We start from the raw sequence: 19,828 nt of genomic DNA, 5'->3' as shown, positions 1-19,828 counted from the left end.
AGGAGTGACATTTTAAAGCGCATGCAGAGGTAGATAAAACTGAAGAAGGCCACCGACAGCCACAGCTGTTGATGCCAATGTTTTTTCTTTTTTTTTACGTGCTCGCATGTTGCTGCTATGATTAAAATGAATGAAAATGTTCAATAAGAACACCAAATGATGTGTAATGTTGTAGGAAAAAGGCCAGCAGCCTGACATGTTTTACTGCATGAGGCTGTTGGAGGAGACTGGAATCTGCCTGGTCCCTGGCAGCGGCTTCGGCCAGAAGGATGGAACCTACCACTTCAGGTGCAGAACTTTTATTTTTCTTTTTGTAATAAATCATCCATGCTATCCCGTGGACACTCCTCTGTTGATTGGACAATGAATAGTGCAGGAAAAGATGCAGGCCTTAATGGATTCCTATTGTCCTTCCAAACGTATTCTTCCAGGCCTACCTTTAATTAATCCCTATATATATTTGCTACATTACACAGCAGAGGATGAATCGAAAAGTCTTATGTGAAGCTTCCTCGTTATGGTGCATTGTACTTATCGAGCCACTTTTTTATGGTGATCCTTCAAAGTCTGTGAAAATCTTTAACTCCTCCGCTGCTGCTGCTGCTGCTGCTGATGCGTCACGCAGCTAACAACTTGCTCTCCGACAGGCTTCCTATGAATGGACAATCACGGGTACAAAAGTTCCTTTACATTAAATTGTGAACATTTTTTTCGTAAAATATTAAACCTCGAGAGTTGTGTTGTATTATTTATTTACTTGCCGTTTATTAAGCCTACAATGTTTTTCGCAACATTCTCAACTGTCGTACAAGTGTAAAAATAAGCCACGCTGTAACGTTAATACGTAAAAAAAAATACATTAGTCTTTCAACGCTTTAATGCTTTAATACATAAATAAAAGTACCGATGGCAATAACAGAACAATAGCTTGTCCTTTTCAAAAATAGGTAAGAAGGAAGTGTGTCAACTTAAAAAAGAAAAAAAAAAGTAAACATGGTGCAGCCCTACAAACAAGTGATGGAAATTCTTGTCATTTTACTTTTACATTTGCTATTCTAGTAACATTAAAAATGTATTCTTGTAGAGTTATTACTTTTTTAAAAGTAGATATTTTTTCTGCTTTCAAGGAGGTTTGGTTTGATGTGTTTGTATTTTGCTACATTTTCAAATCAGTCCATCACTAATTTAAAAAAAAATACATAAACTAGATAAACAATCATCCCAGCCTTTTTAGTTTGAGATGTTTTGTTATTTGACGAAGTACAGTTTAAACTGGCTACTTTTTTAATTTTACTTTTAGATTTTTATACGCTACTTTTACTTGTAACTGGGTAAAAATGGATCACTTCATTTCCTGTGCCGGGTAGCCTGTCAAATATCTTTGTGTTTTGTCTTCTTGTGCCTAGAATGACCATCCTGCCTCCTGCAGACAAGCTGAAGATCCTCCTGAGCAAAGTGAAGGAGTTCCATCAGAGGTTCACCCAGCAGTACTCTTAAATTTGTTATCACACATGTGCTCACTGAAGTGTGCAAGAACTTTTGCCAAAATCCCCAATTCCTCGTCACTTTAAAAAGTGCCTTCACCACGTAGAATCTCTATCACTATGTCACACTTCAGCATCCTCCACGCATCTGGATGTTGGTGGACGGTGAACAAAAAAGGGCACCCTCTTGTGTTTTAAACACAAAAACTGGAAATGGAAGTTGTTGGGTTCTTTTTTAGTTTGTCTTGCATGTGGACAGTTTATATGGAAGACATTCATAGGAATATGTGCCAAGGTTTTTTTTTTTTCCTTTTTTTAAAAAAAAAAAATGAAGTTAGAAGTGAAGAGAAGTTAATGCTGCTTTAATAAAAACCCATCAAAACATGTGAAAAATTCATTGCTGCAGGCAGTACGTGACCTGGAGAATATGCAGAGACAAAAAAAAGTGCTATTTGCATTGCATGACTGTTCAACAAAATAAAAGTCATTCTCCACAACCCTTTGTCTTATTTGGATAAATTTATATAATAACACGTTCCTTTAACCAAAAACATACATAAACATATTTATCAGTCTTTATATTAACAAAAAGGATACAATTTTTACTAGCAGATCCTACATTAATTGTTTCATTCCGCAAAGCACGCACCACTTTTTCAAGTTATGTTTCAATATAATTTTAATAATAATACAAGAATATAACAAATGCACAAAAACACTGCAAATGAAGTGAAATCCATACCAGAAAAAGCTGCTGCACTACATTACCAATTATAGATGTTGCTCAAATAAAATTAAGACCTTATTTTCACTATTTTACTACTTAATCTTGTAAAAATGTGACTATAATTATAACTATTCTTGTCATATTCCAACATCTTTTATGATGTTACAGGTTTATTAGAAGGGGGAACAATTCTAGGACAACTTTTTAATATTTTTCCACAGGGTTGGAAAATACAAAATTAGGAGAAAAAATTGTATGTTGACAAGAATACCATATTTTTTTTTTTATATTTTTGTAATTTTACCAAAAAACTTTTACAAACGTACATTTACAAAAAAATATATATAACAAGAAATAAAAGTATAACATTCATTCACAGATTTGCAATATTAAAAAAACCTTTATTCCATAATATTACAAATTGTCATTATGCTGCACTTCTCTTCTTGTAAAATGACAACATTTTCCTTGGACAATTACAGCTTTATTGTCATGAAATTCCAACTTTTTTTTTGTTTTAAAGTTAATACTTTTTATCATGTAAACATTTTTTTGTGAAACTACAGCTTTTTGCTGTAAAATTACTACTTTTTCCTGTAAAATTAAATACTTTTCATACTTTTCCCTTGTGTAATTACTACTTTTTTCTCATAAAAGTCAATACTTTTCCTTGTAAAATTACTACTTTTTGCTCATAAAACAACTTTTTCTTGTAAAATTACAAGTGTATTGTAAATGTACAACTTTTTTTTCACGTAAAATTTGTGGGTTTTCTCTCAAAACTAGAGTAAGTACGTCGCCCGCCTAGAATTTCATTTCCTCCTCAAACTTCTCTACTTGCCAGTTAGATCCCATCCCTACTCACTTGCTCAAGGATGCTACTCCGCTAGTTAACACAGCTCTTCTCAAGATAATATGTGTCTATAGTGACAGGCTATGTACCACAATCATTGAAAGTAACTGTAATCAAGCCACTTCTTAAAAAACCTAACCTTGATCCACACGTCTTATCTAGTACAGACCAATATCCAACCTCCCATTTTTGTCCAAGATCCTACAGAAAGCAGTTGCCAAACAGTTACACCATTTCCTTCAAAACAGTAACCGTCTGATGGTTATTGCGCTGCAGTCGGCACCAGTAATGGCCTTAATTTGGGTGGAAGACCGCCCTGTGTCTTGATGGACAGCCAATCGGATCCTCCGGCTCAGTGCAGGTGTGATTTTTTTTGGGGGGGTCTACCACTTTACTTTTTTGTTCCATAATGCTCAGGATCTTTCAAAAAATGTTTGACTGATTTACTGCACCCAACCTCAACTTAGAGCCCCCGACGTTCAAGTCCCCTAGGGAACACATTTATAGTAACACACACAGCGTGAGTCTTATTTATGTCTTAAATAGCTTATTTATGTTTCTTATGGCTACTATATTGGGTAATACAAGTGTAAAAGTGACTATAGGGTTGTTATTTCATGTCTAGAAGGCTCTAATGTTAAAAACTATTTAGAAGTTCGTAAACAGGTTTTCTATGCGCTAACTACAAAAATATTCCATTTATAAATAAGCAGTTCCTCTTTGCGGAAATGTATTTATCACGGTCAGGTTTGGAACCAACTAACAACCATCAACAAGGGATCACTGTACTCCTAATCTTTGATTAGCATTTTTTTTGTTACAATAGATCCTTAAAAACAGCAGAACACTCCTAAAGGACTTTTGAGTAGTGTTTTAATTTTATTTTCCAGGAGGTCCTTAAAAAGCCAGAGAACTCATGTAATTTTGAGGGTCTTTGGCAAATGTTTTTGCAGTAAATTTCTAAAACCAGCAGAGCACTCCTGGAACATACACACATGATCATTGACCGGTGTTTTTCCTCCAAGTGGTTCCTGAAACAGTATAACTTTTTTGGCTAGTATATTTGCAGTAGACTCTTAGAAACAGCAGAACACTCTTGTTTTATAGAATATGTTTGAGTAGAGTTTTTGCAGTAGATTTCTCACGATCTGCAGGGTAGCCTGTGCGACAGCTTGTTTAGTTTTTCTGTTTATGCCGTGGTTCCGGTTTAATTCTCTTATTTTGGTAGCTCTTCCTGTTTTGTGTCCGCTCGCTTTTGTTTTTTCCTTTATCTCTTGCACCTGTAGCGTTCTCCTATTTAATTCAGGTGTGTGCATCTTAGTTTGTTGTTGCATTGTTTGTTGTAAGTTGCCACGCTACTATGGAATCACTCTTTGCTGGTATGCTGCCGTTACATTGCAGCATTATTAAAAAAGATATACTTTACCTGCAATCTCTGCACAGAATAAAATAAGGGTGTCAGAAAGGGTCTACATCAAATTAAAAGCACAAAATGAATACAGACGTACCACTGGTACGGGCCTGGAGTTTGTTTTCATCATCATCGTCCGACGTGCGCGTGACAGGCAGTGTGCTTGCATGAATTAACGTCACAACGGACAAAATACACACACCAGCACTCAACACAGATAGAATAGAAGCTCACCTTTATGTATTGGAAAAAACGATGAATGGGAAAAATATACATTTATTTGTTAGAAAGTTAGACTTTTAACTTTGTATCGGAGCACGCAGCTATGGTGCGTTCAAGGACAACTGTGACTAAACGTGTGGCAAAACAATTGCCATAAAATGCCATAAACATACAAAAACTATAGGCTTTCTAACGGTATGTTAATTTCCAATAAAATGGGCCTTATTTCCAAAATGTATATACATTTACTGTAAATAATATTCAATGTAGTTTTTTCCTAAACATAAACAAATATTTTCTTCTTTTTTTTATCATAGCTTCTGAATGCGTCTGTGTAGGCTCTCAGTCGTACAGGGGTTGTCCATCGAGGAAAAGGCTTCTTGAGACGTCATCTGTACTTCTGTGAAGAAGGTGTCGGACGTTTCGCTCCTCATCCGAAGAGCTTCGTCAGCGAACTAATAAGTGCTGGTAGCTTAGGCCTTAAATACAGTAAGAGTGGGCGGAATTGGTGTCCCAACACCCTCCTACTATTGGTTCGTTACACTAAGCCTGGGCGGAGTAGTGGTATAATCCTATCCTGCTGTTAACACCTCCGATAAAAGGGAAGTGTCGCTCCCTGAATTGGGTATGAACGACTCTGATACTGGCTCGTTAGCATCTATTGTTCTGGCTTGGCCCTGGCTTCACCTCATTTGCAAGACTAAGAGCTGTGGGTTTTGGTCTCAGTAACCTGCTGAACACAGGGTCCAAATTAAACCTCAAACCACCATTCCGATTCAATGATGGGTTCTGTTGTTTGACAAAAATAGCTTCCTTTACTCCTTTTTCAAACCATCTGTTTTCTTTGGCCAAAATCTTTACCTCGCTGTCCTGAAAAGAGTGATTGGTTGCTTTAAGGTGTAGATGTACTGCTGATTGAGGACCACTAGAATTGTCCCTGCGATGTTGATAAAGCCTTTTTTGGAGCATTTGCTTAGTTTGCCCAATGTAGTGCTCTTTGCATTCCTCATCTTTACAGTGGATGGAATAGACCACATTGCTTTGTTTCTGGTTTGGAGTCTTGTCTTTAGACAAGGCTCCAAAGCTCCAAAGCACTTATTAGTTCGCTGACGAAGCTCTTCGGATGAGGAGCGAAACGTCCGACACCTTCTTCACAGAAGTACAGATGACGTCTCAAGAAGCCTTTTCCTCCATAGCTTCTGAAAGTTTTCTACGGCCAGGTTTGGCCCCGCCCACGTTCGTGGACCTGTGGTTGGGGACCTTGGATATAGAGGCTCCATGGTAACGGTATTTGCAGTAGATTCCTAAAAACAGCAGAGTACTCCTGTAATATAGAGAGTATCATTGACTAATGATTTTTTTCCCAAGAGGTCCTGAAAAATAGCAGAACGCTCCTGTCATGTAGAGGATCTTTGGCTAGTGTTTTTGCAGTAGATTCCTAAAAACAGCAGCGCACTCCTGTAATATAGCGGAACTTTTACTAGGGTTTTGCAGTAGATCCTTAAAAACAGCAGCGCCCCCCTGCTTTACAGAGGATCTTGGACAAGTGAATTTGCAGTAGATTCTTGAAACAGCAGAACGCTCCTGTTACGTAGAGGATCTTTGACTAGTGGTTTTTACAGTAGTTTCTTAAAAGCAGCTCAGAGGTGCTCCTGTCATATAAAGTATCTTTAATGAGGGTTTTTTTTTTTACAGGAGGTCCTTAAACACATCAGAACACTCACACAGTCACACAGAGGATCTTTTGCATTTGTAGTTGTAGATCCTTAAAAACGGCAGAGGACTCCTGTCATATAGAGGATCACGTATGCCTTGTGGTTCCATCATGTCAACAAAAGACACTATTGAAATGATTGACAATAGAATTACAATTATTTACATGATTGTAAGCTGTTACTACAATATTGTAGCTAGGAGCAGCCTGGTTGCCCCCCGGGTGTCACAGCAGTGACACTATCAGACGCTGTAACTGACACTCCGTGTTATGTTTCATTAAAATAGCACAACTGCTCCTGTTAATTAATCCATCATGCATTTTTATTGCCCAGTATGCAGTTTGCAAAGACGGATGGCACTGCGGGTTGTGTTTAACCGTGTGTGTGTGTGTGTGTGTGTGTGAGGGATTGATAAACTGTACAGTGTTAGAGTGAATCATGTAGTTTGAAGGGCCGCTCTTCCTCTAAGCTCCACAGTGGCTGTCAGCTTCAATTAAACTTGACAAAGAGCTTCCGGAATCCTAATTACGCTGACTTTTCCTTGTCTGTCGTGGTGAAGGCCCTCAGCACATCATCCCAGACCTCCCTCTTCTTCTTCCCCCTCTAGGCATTAACTCAGGGTCACTGGCCTTTTTTTTTTGACATCAAAGGTCATCATTAGTCGGCCGGCCATGTAAGGGGACACGTAGAGAGAGACAGCGCTGTCATGTGGATGTCTGTGTTATGACAACGACCAGTCTTAGCACTATTATTGGCACTATATGGCGTCTTATATTGGTACATTCCTATCGATGGCTTTGAGATCTAAGTTGGATTTAAGTTGCAGCAACGTTCATTCACATTCACAACACAATTTAAAAACACAAATGGAATTTTGACTAATTTTCCTTGAAGGACCATGGGGGTCATGGACCAATCACTTCATTGTTTCATTTGTTATTTTTACAAGGTGGAAAATAAACATCTAGAGATTTTTTTTCCAGCATTTAAAAAAATATATATTTTGGATTACTTTATTTTTTCATAATTATTTTAATTAAAAAATTGTATCATACATATATTTTAGATGTCAGAAAATAAACATTGATTGCTATTTTAACTTTTTTTTTAGATGTTTTAGATGTATTATTGTTTAAATGTATTATTTTTTTAGGCCTTTTTAATGTTTACATTTTAGATGGCAAAAATAAAAAAAAATGTTATTTAAATATTTGTTCACATTTTTTAATGAATATTTTAGACGAGTACAAATTTACATTTTTTTAAAGCTATTTTAATTTTTTTTATTTCAGATAACAGAAAATAAGAACATTACATTAAACAACACATTTATATCTAAAATGACAAAAAATAAAAATGTATCTATCATATTTCACAATTGAATAAATTAAATTAAAATATATTAATTAAAAAATAATGAACTGTTATTTATTTTAGTATTATTTTTATGACATTCTAGGTGGTAAATAATATAAAAATGGATAAATGGAGTATTACTCTGTAGCATTTAGCAGAGCTAAGGTACAGCAGGTACTTTATTTATACTCTGTTATTTTTAGAGCCACAAAAGTTACAATGACGCTGTGAGGACAAACCTCCTCAATGAGCGACTAGCAGGCTAAGGAAACGTTGTATATATTCAATGACCAAGCTTTGTTTTATTATTCATTATGGGTGTCAACATTTCAGCTTCTCTTTACATTTTTCCTTTTTCACCTATTTTCCCATTTTTGCTGTGTTTTTTAATTTAATTTAATTTTGACAATGTGCCGCGGGCCAATAAAAAAACAAAATGACCCTTGGGCCGCATTTTGGACACCTCTGGTGTTTGGTATTGGACTCCTTAAGCCAACTGGGAATCATTGGTATTGATTGAGGATAGATTGCATAAGTTTATCAAAAGCATAACACAGCCAATCCAATAAGGGTATCTTTTCAGGGGTTGGGGGGTTGTATACAGCTGTCCCACATTTAAGGGCAGTCATGAAACAGAGTAAGAAGCGGTGAGCGCGAGGGAGGGACGCTACATAGATTGGGTGATAAATCTTGTTCTGATCAGGTTTCTCTGGTGCCCTCACCCCTCACTCTCTTTCTCGGGGTAATTAATCAATCCCAGACTGCGGCCATTGATCGGCCCCCTCGCAGTGTCCCTCGCTATGTTTACACTCCTCGATTGTGTTTGCCACTAAGCCCCTCGATGCTGCTCAATCTCATCGCCACAAGATGTGACACTCCTCGCCCTCTGATGCCATCAACCAAACGCACCATCGATTGACATCTCCGTGAAAATCAATCCACTTATTTTTTTTGGTTTATCATAATCCTTTGTGGTAATGTTGCATTGCGGCTCGCGATACATAACGTTTTTGTTACGCGCAATCAAAGCAGTTGTAGGATTCTGTGCCAAGACTGATGGTTTATACGTGCTACTGTTGAGTGGCTTCTTTCTTTTTCTTTTTGCACTTGCGCGGCAGTTCGGAAAGTTAAAAGTGAGATGATTTGTTTCATGGCGCATTCATTATCCCTTTGTGAGACAAAACGTTTTTAGATTTTGACGTTTTACTCTTTGGAAGTGGTTAACTTCTTACACTTGCACAGTTCACAGTGCTAGTTAAAGTGTTGCCTGAACGATTCATGTTTTTTTTAACAAGTGACAAAATAATATATATATTTTGCTAAATAAGTATTAAGACTAAATATTGTTTTTACATTTTACTCTTAACAGTGGTGAACACTTGTATGTTGAACATTTGACTTCAAACATTGTCTGTACATGAATGTCTTACTTGACCGTTTACATTACGAGATGCAGTTTTCATTGACGTTGAGATCAAATATTGTTTGTACATTTCTAAACCACTAAAACCTTGGCTGAACATTACATCACATGGTGCGCTTTCGTCATGAAAGTTAAGACAAAATATTGTTTTTACATTTTACTCTGACCAGTGGTTAACCTCTTTTTGCACAGTATTAGTGCTAAATAGGTGTGTCACGAGACACCTAGCCATGAGACGAGACTGGGTCCGAGGGATGACACAAGATTTTAACATTAATTTTAAGAAAACTAGAATAAAAAAAATATGACTGGACAAACAAACTTTTTTATTTAACTGAGTCCCAAAAGAGTGTGGGTGCATTTTGAAAAGTTTATTGTCCCACACATTGACACGGAAGGGATATTATTGTCAGCATTTTTTTAGACAAAATAGATGACATGGTAACATATAATAAGCATCATATATCAAAATTAATTTTAATATGTCATCTTTCACTCTGGTAAGGTGTGGAATTGCTGTTTATGACATTTTTTGTCATTTTCTCACAGGCAGTTCCTACTGCGACCAGTCCAGGGTGTACCCCGCCTCTCGCCCAAAGTCAGCTGGGATAGGCTCCAGCATACCCCTGCAAACCTAATGAGCATAAGAGACATAGAAATAATTGGATGGATGAATTCCTACTGTCTGTATAACATTTGCATCATTTCTTGAAATGCTGGCTTTTCAACTGTATTAAAGAGCAGCATTTCTTTTGCAATGTATTCATCTACACTCTCTGTGAACGCACACTATTTTGGTGTAGGTGCTGAAACCAATGCACAGTGTGTATGGTGTCCTACCTGTTAGGAGATGAAAGACAAGGAAAACATGTGTTACCGGTACCAGACCTAGGGCAATCTGGACCAGTAGCAAAGGCTACACAGACTAGGGAGTACTGTGCAGCCAACAAAAATGACTCGAAAACAATAGCGAGAAGTCCAAACTTCTCATGATTGAGCTCGGCGGTGCATGGCTAGAGCTAACCGCTCTAGTCTCCCTAAGGTATCACTCAGCACCATGATGCACCCTCTGCTGGCGTAAACATGGCGTTACACTGTCAATGAGCTCTCGACACCCCTGGTATTATCTAAAACAGGGTTGCTCACACTTTTTTTGCCTGCACGGTACTTTTAAAATGACCAAGTCCCAAAGATCTACCTACTACTATAAATATAGAAAGCATATATATTTACTATATTTATTTAAAAAAAATATGAGTAGGTATTTATGTACGTTATACATGTATACCAGGAGTGCACACACTTTCTCAGCTTGCAAGTACAAGTCAAAATAAAACATATAAAAGTCTATAAAACATATAACATACATAAAATGTAACCAGTAAACTCTGAAATTCTATTGTAAATATTAAAGATTAGCATTTCACATTCACATTTTCAAAGTTTACAGGTAATCAAAGTAGTTGTTATCATAATTCACTTCAATATGGAAATATGGATAATTCCACATAACTCCTAAATAGTTGTGTACATAACCTGAGTACTGGTAATATGTCAGTCACATTAGCTATGTAACGTTCATTAGGGCACACAGTTCATGTATTACATCCAGTTAGCATCTGCTATCAAACATTACTGATAGACAAGAATTTAAAATGATGATGCAAAAGACGATGCAGCCGAAGTCAAGGCAACATATTGAAAAGGTTTCACCAAGGGACACATTTTTAATTTCATCATGAAATAATAGTTTAAGAAGCGAACGTGTAGAAAACACTGATTTCTGTAGTGGAGTTCATGACGCCAAGCAAAGCCAGTAAACAATACACTTTTTTTCTATGTAACTGGCCGCTACAAGTGAACAGCTAACTTTTGTTATAGATACAGTATAGACATCTTACCGCAGAGTTAGTTCATCCATAATCACAATAATAAAGATGAAAGTTGCATCTTCGTGTGTAGCTTGAAACGCTGCGGGGGAGCAAGCGTGAATCAGGAGGGGAGCTTAATGTCAGCTGACTGATGTCATATGACAACTGCAAAGTGACCAAAACTACCTTGGCGATCTACCGGTAGCTCACGATCGACGTAATGGCCACCCCTGATCTACAACATTACCTGCAGACTCCATAAAGCTTTTATCTGCTATGTGACTCATTACATTGCACTTTGGAACCTCCGGCATTAAAAGTTAAAGGGATAGTTCGGATTTTTTGACATGAAGTTGTGTGACATCCCCATCTGTCGCCTGTGCGTTCATGTGTATGACGAAGATACTCGCATCTTCTTCCGCTGTGCAACACATACGTAAACAAGATGGCCGTGGCGTTCCGTTGCGGAAGTAGGTGAGAGATACGGCGGGAGACTAATTAAACGCCGAGCGTTTTGTGAGATCTGTTTTTTTGAGAAGGCATTTTTGTGATGCAAATGTTTTAATCTTTTGTTTTGAGAAGCCAAACTCTTTACGTAATTGTTCCCAGCAACTAAGTGGAACTACCTTCTTCGTCACAGAAATCTGACCAGAACTGGACTTAGGAGACCAAGTGGGGGGGTAAGTCGCTGTGATTGGACTACAATGCTGATGCGGATGTCATACAACTTCATGTCAAAAAATTCGAACTATCCCTTTAATACAAAATGTTGTTTTTACATTTAGCGCTTAGCAGCGGGTAACTACTTTGTACACTTGTATAGCTGTTAAATTCAAATGTGATTTAAAGATGCCTGAACATTTAATAGAGGTCGTATCTACAACATGACTCATTATATCAGGTCTCATGTCTTTGACATTAAAGTCACATTTTTAAAATTTCACTCTTAGTTTTCACGGTGGCAAACTTCTTTTTACACTTACTATTAATGTAAACATTTTTACTTCAAACATTGCCTGTACTTTGAGTTTTTGCTCTATATGCGATGTGACTCATTACACTGGTGCGATGCATTTGTCAATAAAGTTAGGATAAAATATTGTTTTTACATTTCACACTAGCCGTTAACTTCCTTTTCTACTTGTATGAGTGTTAAGGATGTTAAAATCTTACAGTTTGGGGACACTTTGACCTGGAACGTTCATCCATTTTCTATACCGCTTGTCCTCACTAGGGTCGCGGGCATACCGTCGCCTATCCCAGCTGTCTTCTGGCGAGAGGCAGGGTGCACCCCGGACTGGTCGCCAGCCAATCGCAGAACCTTGGAACATCTATTTGCATGATTTCCTCCATATATAATTACAATGGCTGTCACTGCCGCCAGGTAAATTTAACTAGAGCGACCTCATCATATGATTCACTTTCACTTCAAGTCCAGTCCTTTACGTGATTCACCGTGCTCTTTGAGGCGCATGACGTGCGCAGCTCTGAGCTCCTGCTGCACACCAATGCAGGAGAGCAGCACAAACATGATATTTTCATTCAATTAGTAACTTGAAACACTGCAGCATGTTGGAGCCAGATGAAAAATGAGCAAGTATATACAGTACCATTAGCTGCAACGTGGCGCTGTCTTTAGTCTGTCAACGTATTATTAGAATGTACTGTACACACAAGCTGGCGACCAGCCCAGGGTGTACCTGCCTCTTGCCCAAAGTCAGCTGGGATAGGCTCCAGCATACCCCCGCTGCCCTAATGAGGATTAGAAAAGGCATGGATGGATGTACACACAATGGCCACTTTATTATGCTACACCTGCACATCTAATGACGTCCAATAGAAAATGCCTTTTATAAAGATAATGATGGTCACTCTCAACATACAAAACCACAAATTATATTTAAAAAACTACGTGAACAAGGAAAATCTAAAATAAAAATGATGTACCATCATAATACAATCATTTTTAAAGTGATCCTGTAGTTTAGCCTGTTGTATATTCTACAGTAAGTGATGAATGGCATTAACAGTAATGTTTCATTGATTTTTTTGGTGATTTTTTTTTTATTGCGCAGCATGTTTTGTTAGCATTAACAAATCCAAAATGACAGCAATGGGATAGAGTGTTTTTGTGGGGGACATCATTTTATGACATGTACACTTGGCAGACACTTCATCAGTTGCACCTGCACAATGGGATGGACTGAAAAAGTACACAATACCGCCCTTACAAAGATAACATTGCTGACTTTTGATTGATACTGTCAGACGCTTTTTTAAAAAAAAAAAAAAAGTAAATGGCTTACAATTTCTCAAAATATTTATTGTATTTAATAATTTATTATTTCACATTGATTGGTAAAAAAACCAACAAATCCATTCCAATTAAATGTAACGTGCAGTTTTATTATGCATATTGATTTATTCCTTGAATTCAGTTTATTTACTGTTTTCTTTATATAATTGAATTCATATAACAAAATGCTTACCATTGCACATTTTGTTTAAAATGAAATGCATGAAAATGAAATATAAGGTGCAGCTTTATTTTTGTCATTATTGTTTTATTTCTTTTACGTACTTTTTTGTTTTGATTTTGTAATTCATTTAACAAATGGTTTACTGTCGCACATTCTGTTTGGTTCGAATGAACAAATCCTCAAAAATGAAATATAATGTGCTGTTTGAAATGCTTGTGTTTCGAAGGCTTTACACAGTGCTGGTGTTGCTAATGTTGTCTCTGGAGAGTGTTTTACATCTGAAGTAAAGTCCAAAACGGAACAAAACAAAACATAACAAGTCAAAAAAAAAGGAGGCAGGGAAAGAGTGTTGCATGAAATCCATATAATAGTGAGCGCTCATGTAGTTCTCACCTGGAAACAAATAATTCCACCAAATAACACAATCACCTTGATTTTGAATTGAATGAATATAATAATGAGCACACAAAAAAAGTTCCTGTTCTGCAAGTGAAGTGGCGCTCAGCTCCACCTCCGCCATGATTGCTCCTTCACGTCCAAACAACACAGGATTGGAGCAGCTTTGAGTGGGTGGTGTGGTAACGCAATCTGTTCTCCCCCCTGCTGGGCGGCACTGTTGAGTCCAGCCTTTTCTCTGGCCTTTCTGCAAGGAGGAAAACAAGGGAAGGAGGAAAAGGACAAACAAAAAAGAATGTGAGAAAAGAAGAGAGCGACTTGTGTGCGTATGCTGCTGTCTTAGCTGATTGTCATAATTCACTTTTGGATGCTGGCGTTTAAAAACGGCAACTCCAACATTGGGATTGGTTATTTTGATCATTAAATGATTCAGAAATAAACATATTTTCTCATTTAATTCTATGAAGTCCATTACCACGAAGTGACTCAAGTCTTGAGTCAAAACTCCTATTTAGTGTGTCTGTTTTGCATCTTTTGAAATCACGTTAAGGTCAAACCAAATCCCTTCCAGGTCGGTGATTCAATTATCTCCATCAGTCGTAATGTAAATAGTCTGTTCAACCTGTGGCCATCATGTAATGTTTGTTAGCTGTGCAGATGAGTTGTTTTACGTGTGATGGGGTGGCATGGCGCAGGTGGTAGAGTGGTTATCTCTCTACCAGAAGGATGCTGGTTTGATCCTCTGTCCTCCTGTCACATGACTAAATCTGACGACTTTCCAAACCCTCTTGGCGACATATTTTCTGAAAAGCGACTAGCGATAAATCTACACCGCAAAAACTATATTTCAAGGAAGTACGGTAAAAAAAGTCCCATTTTAAGCAACCATTTCTTATTTTTTTCCTAAAAAGAAAAAACATCTTGTCTAGCAATTTTCAAGTATAGATATAGATATTTTTTTGCCAGAAATTAGTTCTTTTTTGTGATAACAAGCTAAAAAAAATAATTGTGATTATTATTCAGCATCAGAATTTGCCTTAAATTAAGAGCAAAAACTGCTTACCTAACTTTCTAAATTTAAGAACGGACACACACACAGACAATAGAACAGAAAGATTTGCTGATTTCGCAACAACACTGCAATTTTTATTCGAGAAAAATAATCTTATATTAAGAAAGTACAACTAGCCAATTCTTATGAAAATATTTTTTGCCAGTAACTACTTATTTTTTCTAATGAACTAAAAACCTTATATGATTCTTCTTCAACAACAGATTAAGAATATTTGTCTTAAATTAAGAACAAAACTGGTTTCTAAACTTCCTAAATTTAAGAATGGACTCACACACAGAAAATAAATGTAAAGATTTGCTGATTTCGGAAGAATGTGAAGGCTGCAAAGCAAATTTCATTGAGCGTACCAAGATTTATTCAATAAAATCTAGTCATAACATTTGTATAAAATTATTAAACTTGATTCAAGAAAATATTACTCTTTTTTTATCTAGCTTATAAACGTAAAAACGAGTGAATTTACATGCAAATCATGCCAAAAAAGAATTCTGATTTCTTTTTAAATAAAAAAGTTCCATCCATATAATTTGCTTCATGTTTTACCGAGCATATGACAATAAAACTCTAGAATCTTGAATCTTGAAGAAGTAACCAAGATAACTAACATGCCCGACAAGAAAAAATGTCACCTGCAAGGTGGCTGAGTGGTTAGTATGTTACCCCCCCCAATCAGGCAAGCAGTGGTTCAAGTCCCTGTTGCAACGTGTCTGTGCAGAGCTCACATGCCCCTTCCATTTGCATGGTAGGTTAATTGGAGACTCTAGATATCGTAAGAAAATAGAATAATACGCCTACATCTAGAATATGTAAAAACATTTTGCTTAAATCTTGGCTCATAAAAGCACATTTTATCTCAATTTAAGACTCTTATAAAGCATCTGGCTTACTTCTTACCTTGTAACAAGAACATTTTACGTAAATCTAGCTAAGTGATTAAGAACAACTCGCTTATTTTTGGAGTCATTATATTTTGAATTGTCTCAAGAAAAATATTCTAGTTATAAGGATTCTAGCCAAGCAAATTTTGCTTACCTCATTGGCAGAATTTTTTGCTTGAAATAAGAAAACTTATCTCAATTTAATTTAATTTGGGCTTCTTTCATGTACGGCTGTTTTTGCAGTGTAGCGACTTTTTCTGGAATCGTTGGAGACTTTTTTGGTATTTGGAGACTTAAAAATGAAAGCTCGTATTGTTCTGCATTTTCTGTTCTCACTGAGCAGCGAAGTCCCCCCCGCCCAGAAGCAGTCACAAGTCGTCAGTGCACAGTCCGCTCCCGCAGCACACTGAGAGCAAAGTGGAGGTCTACACATCCAAAGTGCAAATGAACCCTGCATGCGCGAGGCGTGGTGCCTCTGGGATGGATCTCGCCCTGTTTTACAGAGCGGGATAAAAACAAAAATATTTCTTTATCTTCATTAAATTACTACTCATTACATTCGGACTCGGTCACTTGCCTGTCAGTGTGTCGGAACGTGTGATGGAAGAACATTGGGTGATAAATGAAACAAGTAGTCCTAACTGCAAGATAAAGGGTGGAGGCTGGATGCAATTATTACGCTGTCTAGATTTTGAGAGGCACTGGCTGAGATCAAATATTACAAATGTTTTATTTTGATGAAGTGATGGCCAATTTTAAATGAACAAACCAAGAATGAAGTTTATTTGTTGTCCAAAACGTAATTGAGGTGTTTTTACACACTTTTTTTTGTCTCTCCTACGAGGTTATGCTTTTTTCCTAAAGCATCTGTTACAGCATCATATGGAAATAATATGCAAATTAGCAGATGACATCATCTAGGGCCTTCTAAGGCCCTGTCCACACGGGAACGTTCTTGGCATTATTTTTTGGGCGGGTTGAAAAAGAGTTGCGTCCGCACTGTGACGGATTAGTAAATAGTTGCATCCAGACGGGGACGGATCACTGCGTGAAAATGATGTAATAATGTGGCGCTATGTGACACACCAAACCATAGAAGAAGTGAGAACGCATGCGCATCAGTCTGTCATCCTCCACTTTCCATGGCTCGTCTAGACTTATGACAATTACAGGTGTGTCATTTTGGGAGTATAAGACAAGAAAATACCAGGAGAATGTTGACTGCGGCGAGTCATGACACTTGAAATATTCCGATATTATGTCGGATTGTCATCAAAGCTCACTTCTTGTCACGTGATGGCTACGGGTGGATGTCAAGTAGCGGATTGCTCGTCAATACGGAAACGAAGAGCCGGCGTTTTCAGATTTTCCCACTCTGGAAGCAGTTTTCAAAAAAGTCATTGTTTAATAGTATTGATGCCATATTTGGTTAGGACAAATCTACAGAATCTGCAGTTCGTCTAGTCCACCTTTCAATCTCTTACTTCCGGGTGGGCATAAATTACAGTTAAATCTAAATTGGAAAAGATAATATCTATGAATAAGTTATCAATTATTGTATCGATCTTGAGAAGCAAAACGTTATCGGTATAGGTTTGAAAAAAAAGGTTGACGTTCATGATTAGAGTGGTTATTGTTGATTGCTTATTGTTCCACTTGTTTGACAGTCCTCTTCCTTCTCCTTCGCGTCATCTCCGACCGGTGTGGCCCCGAAATACTCAAACACTGGACAAAATTATTCGGACACCGCTGCTTTGAGTGTGTTGTTTCTTCATCTCCTCCTCACGTGTTGCTTTCTCCTCCTTTCTATGTCTCGCAGAAAAGCCAAAGAAAAAGCCTGACGTGCGGATTATTCCTGTGATGCTTGGTGAAGTGAGGTCTTGTCCTCTAGGTTTCGCTGGCTTGGCTTCACTTGATGGAATAAGGGATTTACACAATAATCCTGCTGCAACAACCCCTTTTAAATACAGATCTCAATACTCTATCTAGTTTGTTATTTATAGATCTTGCAAAGGTTTCTTTTGACAGAGCAGCAGTCCCACCTTCTGTCTTCTCTTCCTCCTCTAACACCTTCTGTCATCAGGTTGTTGTTTTTTATCCCCTACCTTCCTTCAGGTGTGTAATATAATCAACTAGTCTCACCTTGACACAGGACACTTCATTAGGCACACCTGCCGAATCTAATTAGACCCAACAGCTGTTTATAAAAAAAAATTCCAGATATTTTTGTCTTTGCATGTCACCCGCTCTGTAGTCTTTTTTGTACCTTAACGTGTCAAAATGACATCATGACATCATCTCAACTATCCATGAACATACAGCCCAGATTTCTATCAATTTTTGTATCGACCACACAAATAGGTTAAAATTGAGGTTATTGTATTTTATTATCACATGTAAAAGTTAGATTTAATGCCACACATGACATTTGATTAGATATACCCGCACTGTCTTTTATTCATACGGTATTGCACGTAACAAACCTACTGTTTTGCATCATTCTGCGACGTCAAGTGTCCAAACAAAGCATCCTGCACGTTGGCGACTCACTCTCTCATTTTTTATTGAGTGCTACCGCGAAATCAACTGCCATGGGGTCAAAGAAAGTTGTAAAGAAGGTGATAAACACTGTTGAATTCAAGATCGCCAGGTTGTACAGAAAGTCTGCATCAAAAATAAGTCCCATCCTTTCACCATTTATAATTATTCATTTAGGAATATAATTTTGGTTTTCGACGGACCTTTTGGAAAGTATAGCGAAAACAGGTTGATGTATGCTTAATAAAGTGTCCAGAGAGTGCTAACGAGGTCTCCGCTCAGCTTGCCATTCATCCAAAACGCTCTTTGACGAACCCGTCTAAGCTCTGACCCCCCCACCACCCAACCAAACGAGCCAAGTCAAGACTTCCTAAACGTCATCCATATTTCATGTAGCATCACTCTTTTTTCCTCCCATCTTTCTGGACTTCCAAGTCTGGCCTGACATGGCTATTAGACAATTGCAATCGACTCTGTGGTCCATGTTTTATTCATGTCCTCTGAACATCTGCTTGTCAAGAATCCCTCCCTACCTCCCCCATCACCACCGACCCGACGCCCCCCCCCACCCCCGTCTCTCCCTCCAGGGACTGCTGCCTTGACTGGCTGTAAATGAACGTCAAAAGCGTCTGTCAGGACCACTGGAGGAATCTTTCATCACTTTTGGGCCGAGGTGAGTCGTGTACACTTTTGGTGCAGCGCCCCAAAAAAGTCAACAATGGACAGCACCCCCTTCCTGACACTCAGCTGGTGTGACAATGAAATAAGCCTCTGATCCTAATGGCGCCGTGTGTGTTTTTGACACTGTCTGTGGCTGCCTGACTCACTGGAGCCTTATGCCAGGGAGTGGAGGGGAGGAAAGGCTGACCGCTAACAAGTGCACACGGACTGACTCACAGCCGCCACAGTACAGTATGTCACACGCCGCCTTTATATACTACATTCTCTTTCTCACTCTGCCACCCTTCCCACAGAAAATGTGTTCCTTGCTGAAAGGTGAATAACAGTGGCATTTTTATGTGTAATGTTTGATGTGATGGCGGCAACAACCAGTGACAACAAACTTTTTCCGACCGAGGCTGCATTGAAGGATGCAGACGGCCACTTTGATACGTTTTGTGCATTTCAAGATGCAATTAACTGCACAAAGCATCCACATCTTGGCTTTATGTCATAGGTGACAAAGCAAAATAGTGTATTATGTAACAATATAGCTCATTCATAATGAATTCATTTTACTTAGGGCATTCTAAGCGGTATTATCAGGAATGGAGCTAAGAAAGCAGGTTACCCTCATTACCCTCATTTCACAGAAATGCCAATAATGATGACATGAATAAGGTAGTTGAAAAGTTCAGTAGCTACTTTGTAAATGTAGGACCAAAACTGGAAGAAAAGA

At 37.9% G+C, this 19,828-nt stretch overlaps 1 protein-coding gene across 5 annotated transcripts in view; it reads left to right on the top strand.

Annotated features, from left to right (window-relative positions):
* The window catches only part of LOC129177601 (alanine aminotransferase 2-like), a 29,533-nt gene extending 27,677 nt beyond the window's left edge, over positions 1-1,856 (top strand). For 4 of the 5 annotated variants that reach the window (XM_054768904.1, XM_054768905.1, XM_054768902.1 and 1 more), the window contains 2 exons: positions 176-288; positions 1,407-1,856. In XM_054768904.1, coding sequence (XP_054624879.1) covers positions 176-288; positions 1,407-1,497 — 204 coding nt within the window. In that variant the 3' untranslated portion in view covers positions 1,498-1,856. The remainder of the gene's footprint in view (positions 1-175; positions 289-1,406) is intronic. The other variant, XM_054768903.1, reaches the window with a different exon arrangement.
* The last annotated feature ends 17,972 nt before the right edge of the window (positions 1,857-19,828 follow it).

The sequence above is a fragment of the Dunckerocampus dactyliophorus genome, chromosome 2 (assembly GCF_027744805.1).
Source record: "Dunckerocampus dactyliophorus isolate RoL2022-P2 chromosome 2, RoL_Ddac_1.1, whole genome shotgun sequence".
In the NCBI taxonomy this organism is placed as follows: Eukaryota; Metazoa; Chordata; class Actinopteri; order Syngnathiformes; family Syngnathidae; genus Dunckerocampus; species Dunckerocampus dactyliophorus.
The sequence above is the reverse complement of the archived record's forward strand: the minus strand, read 5'-3'. Positions and strand labels throughout refer to the sequence as shown.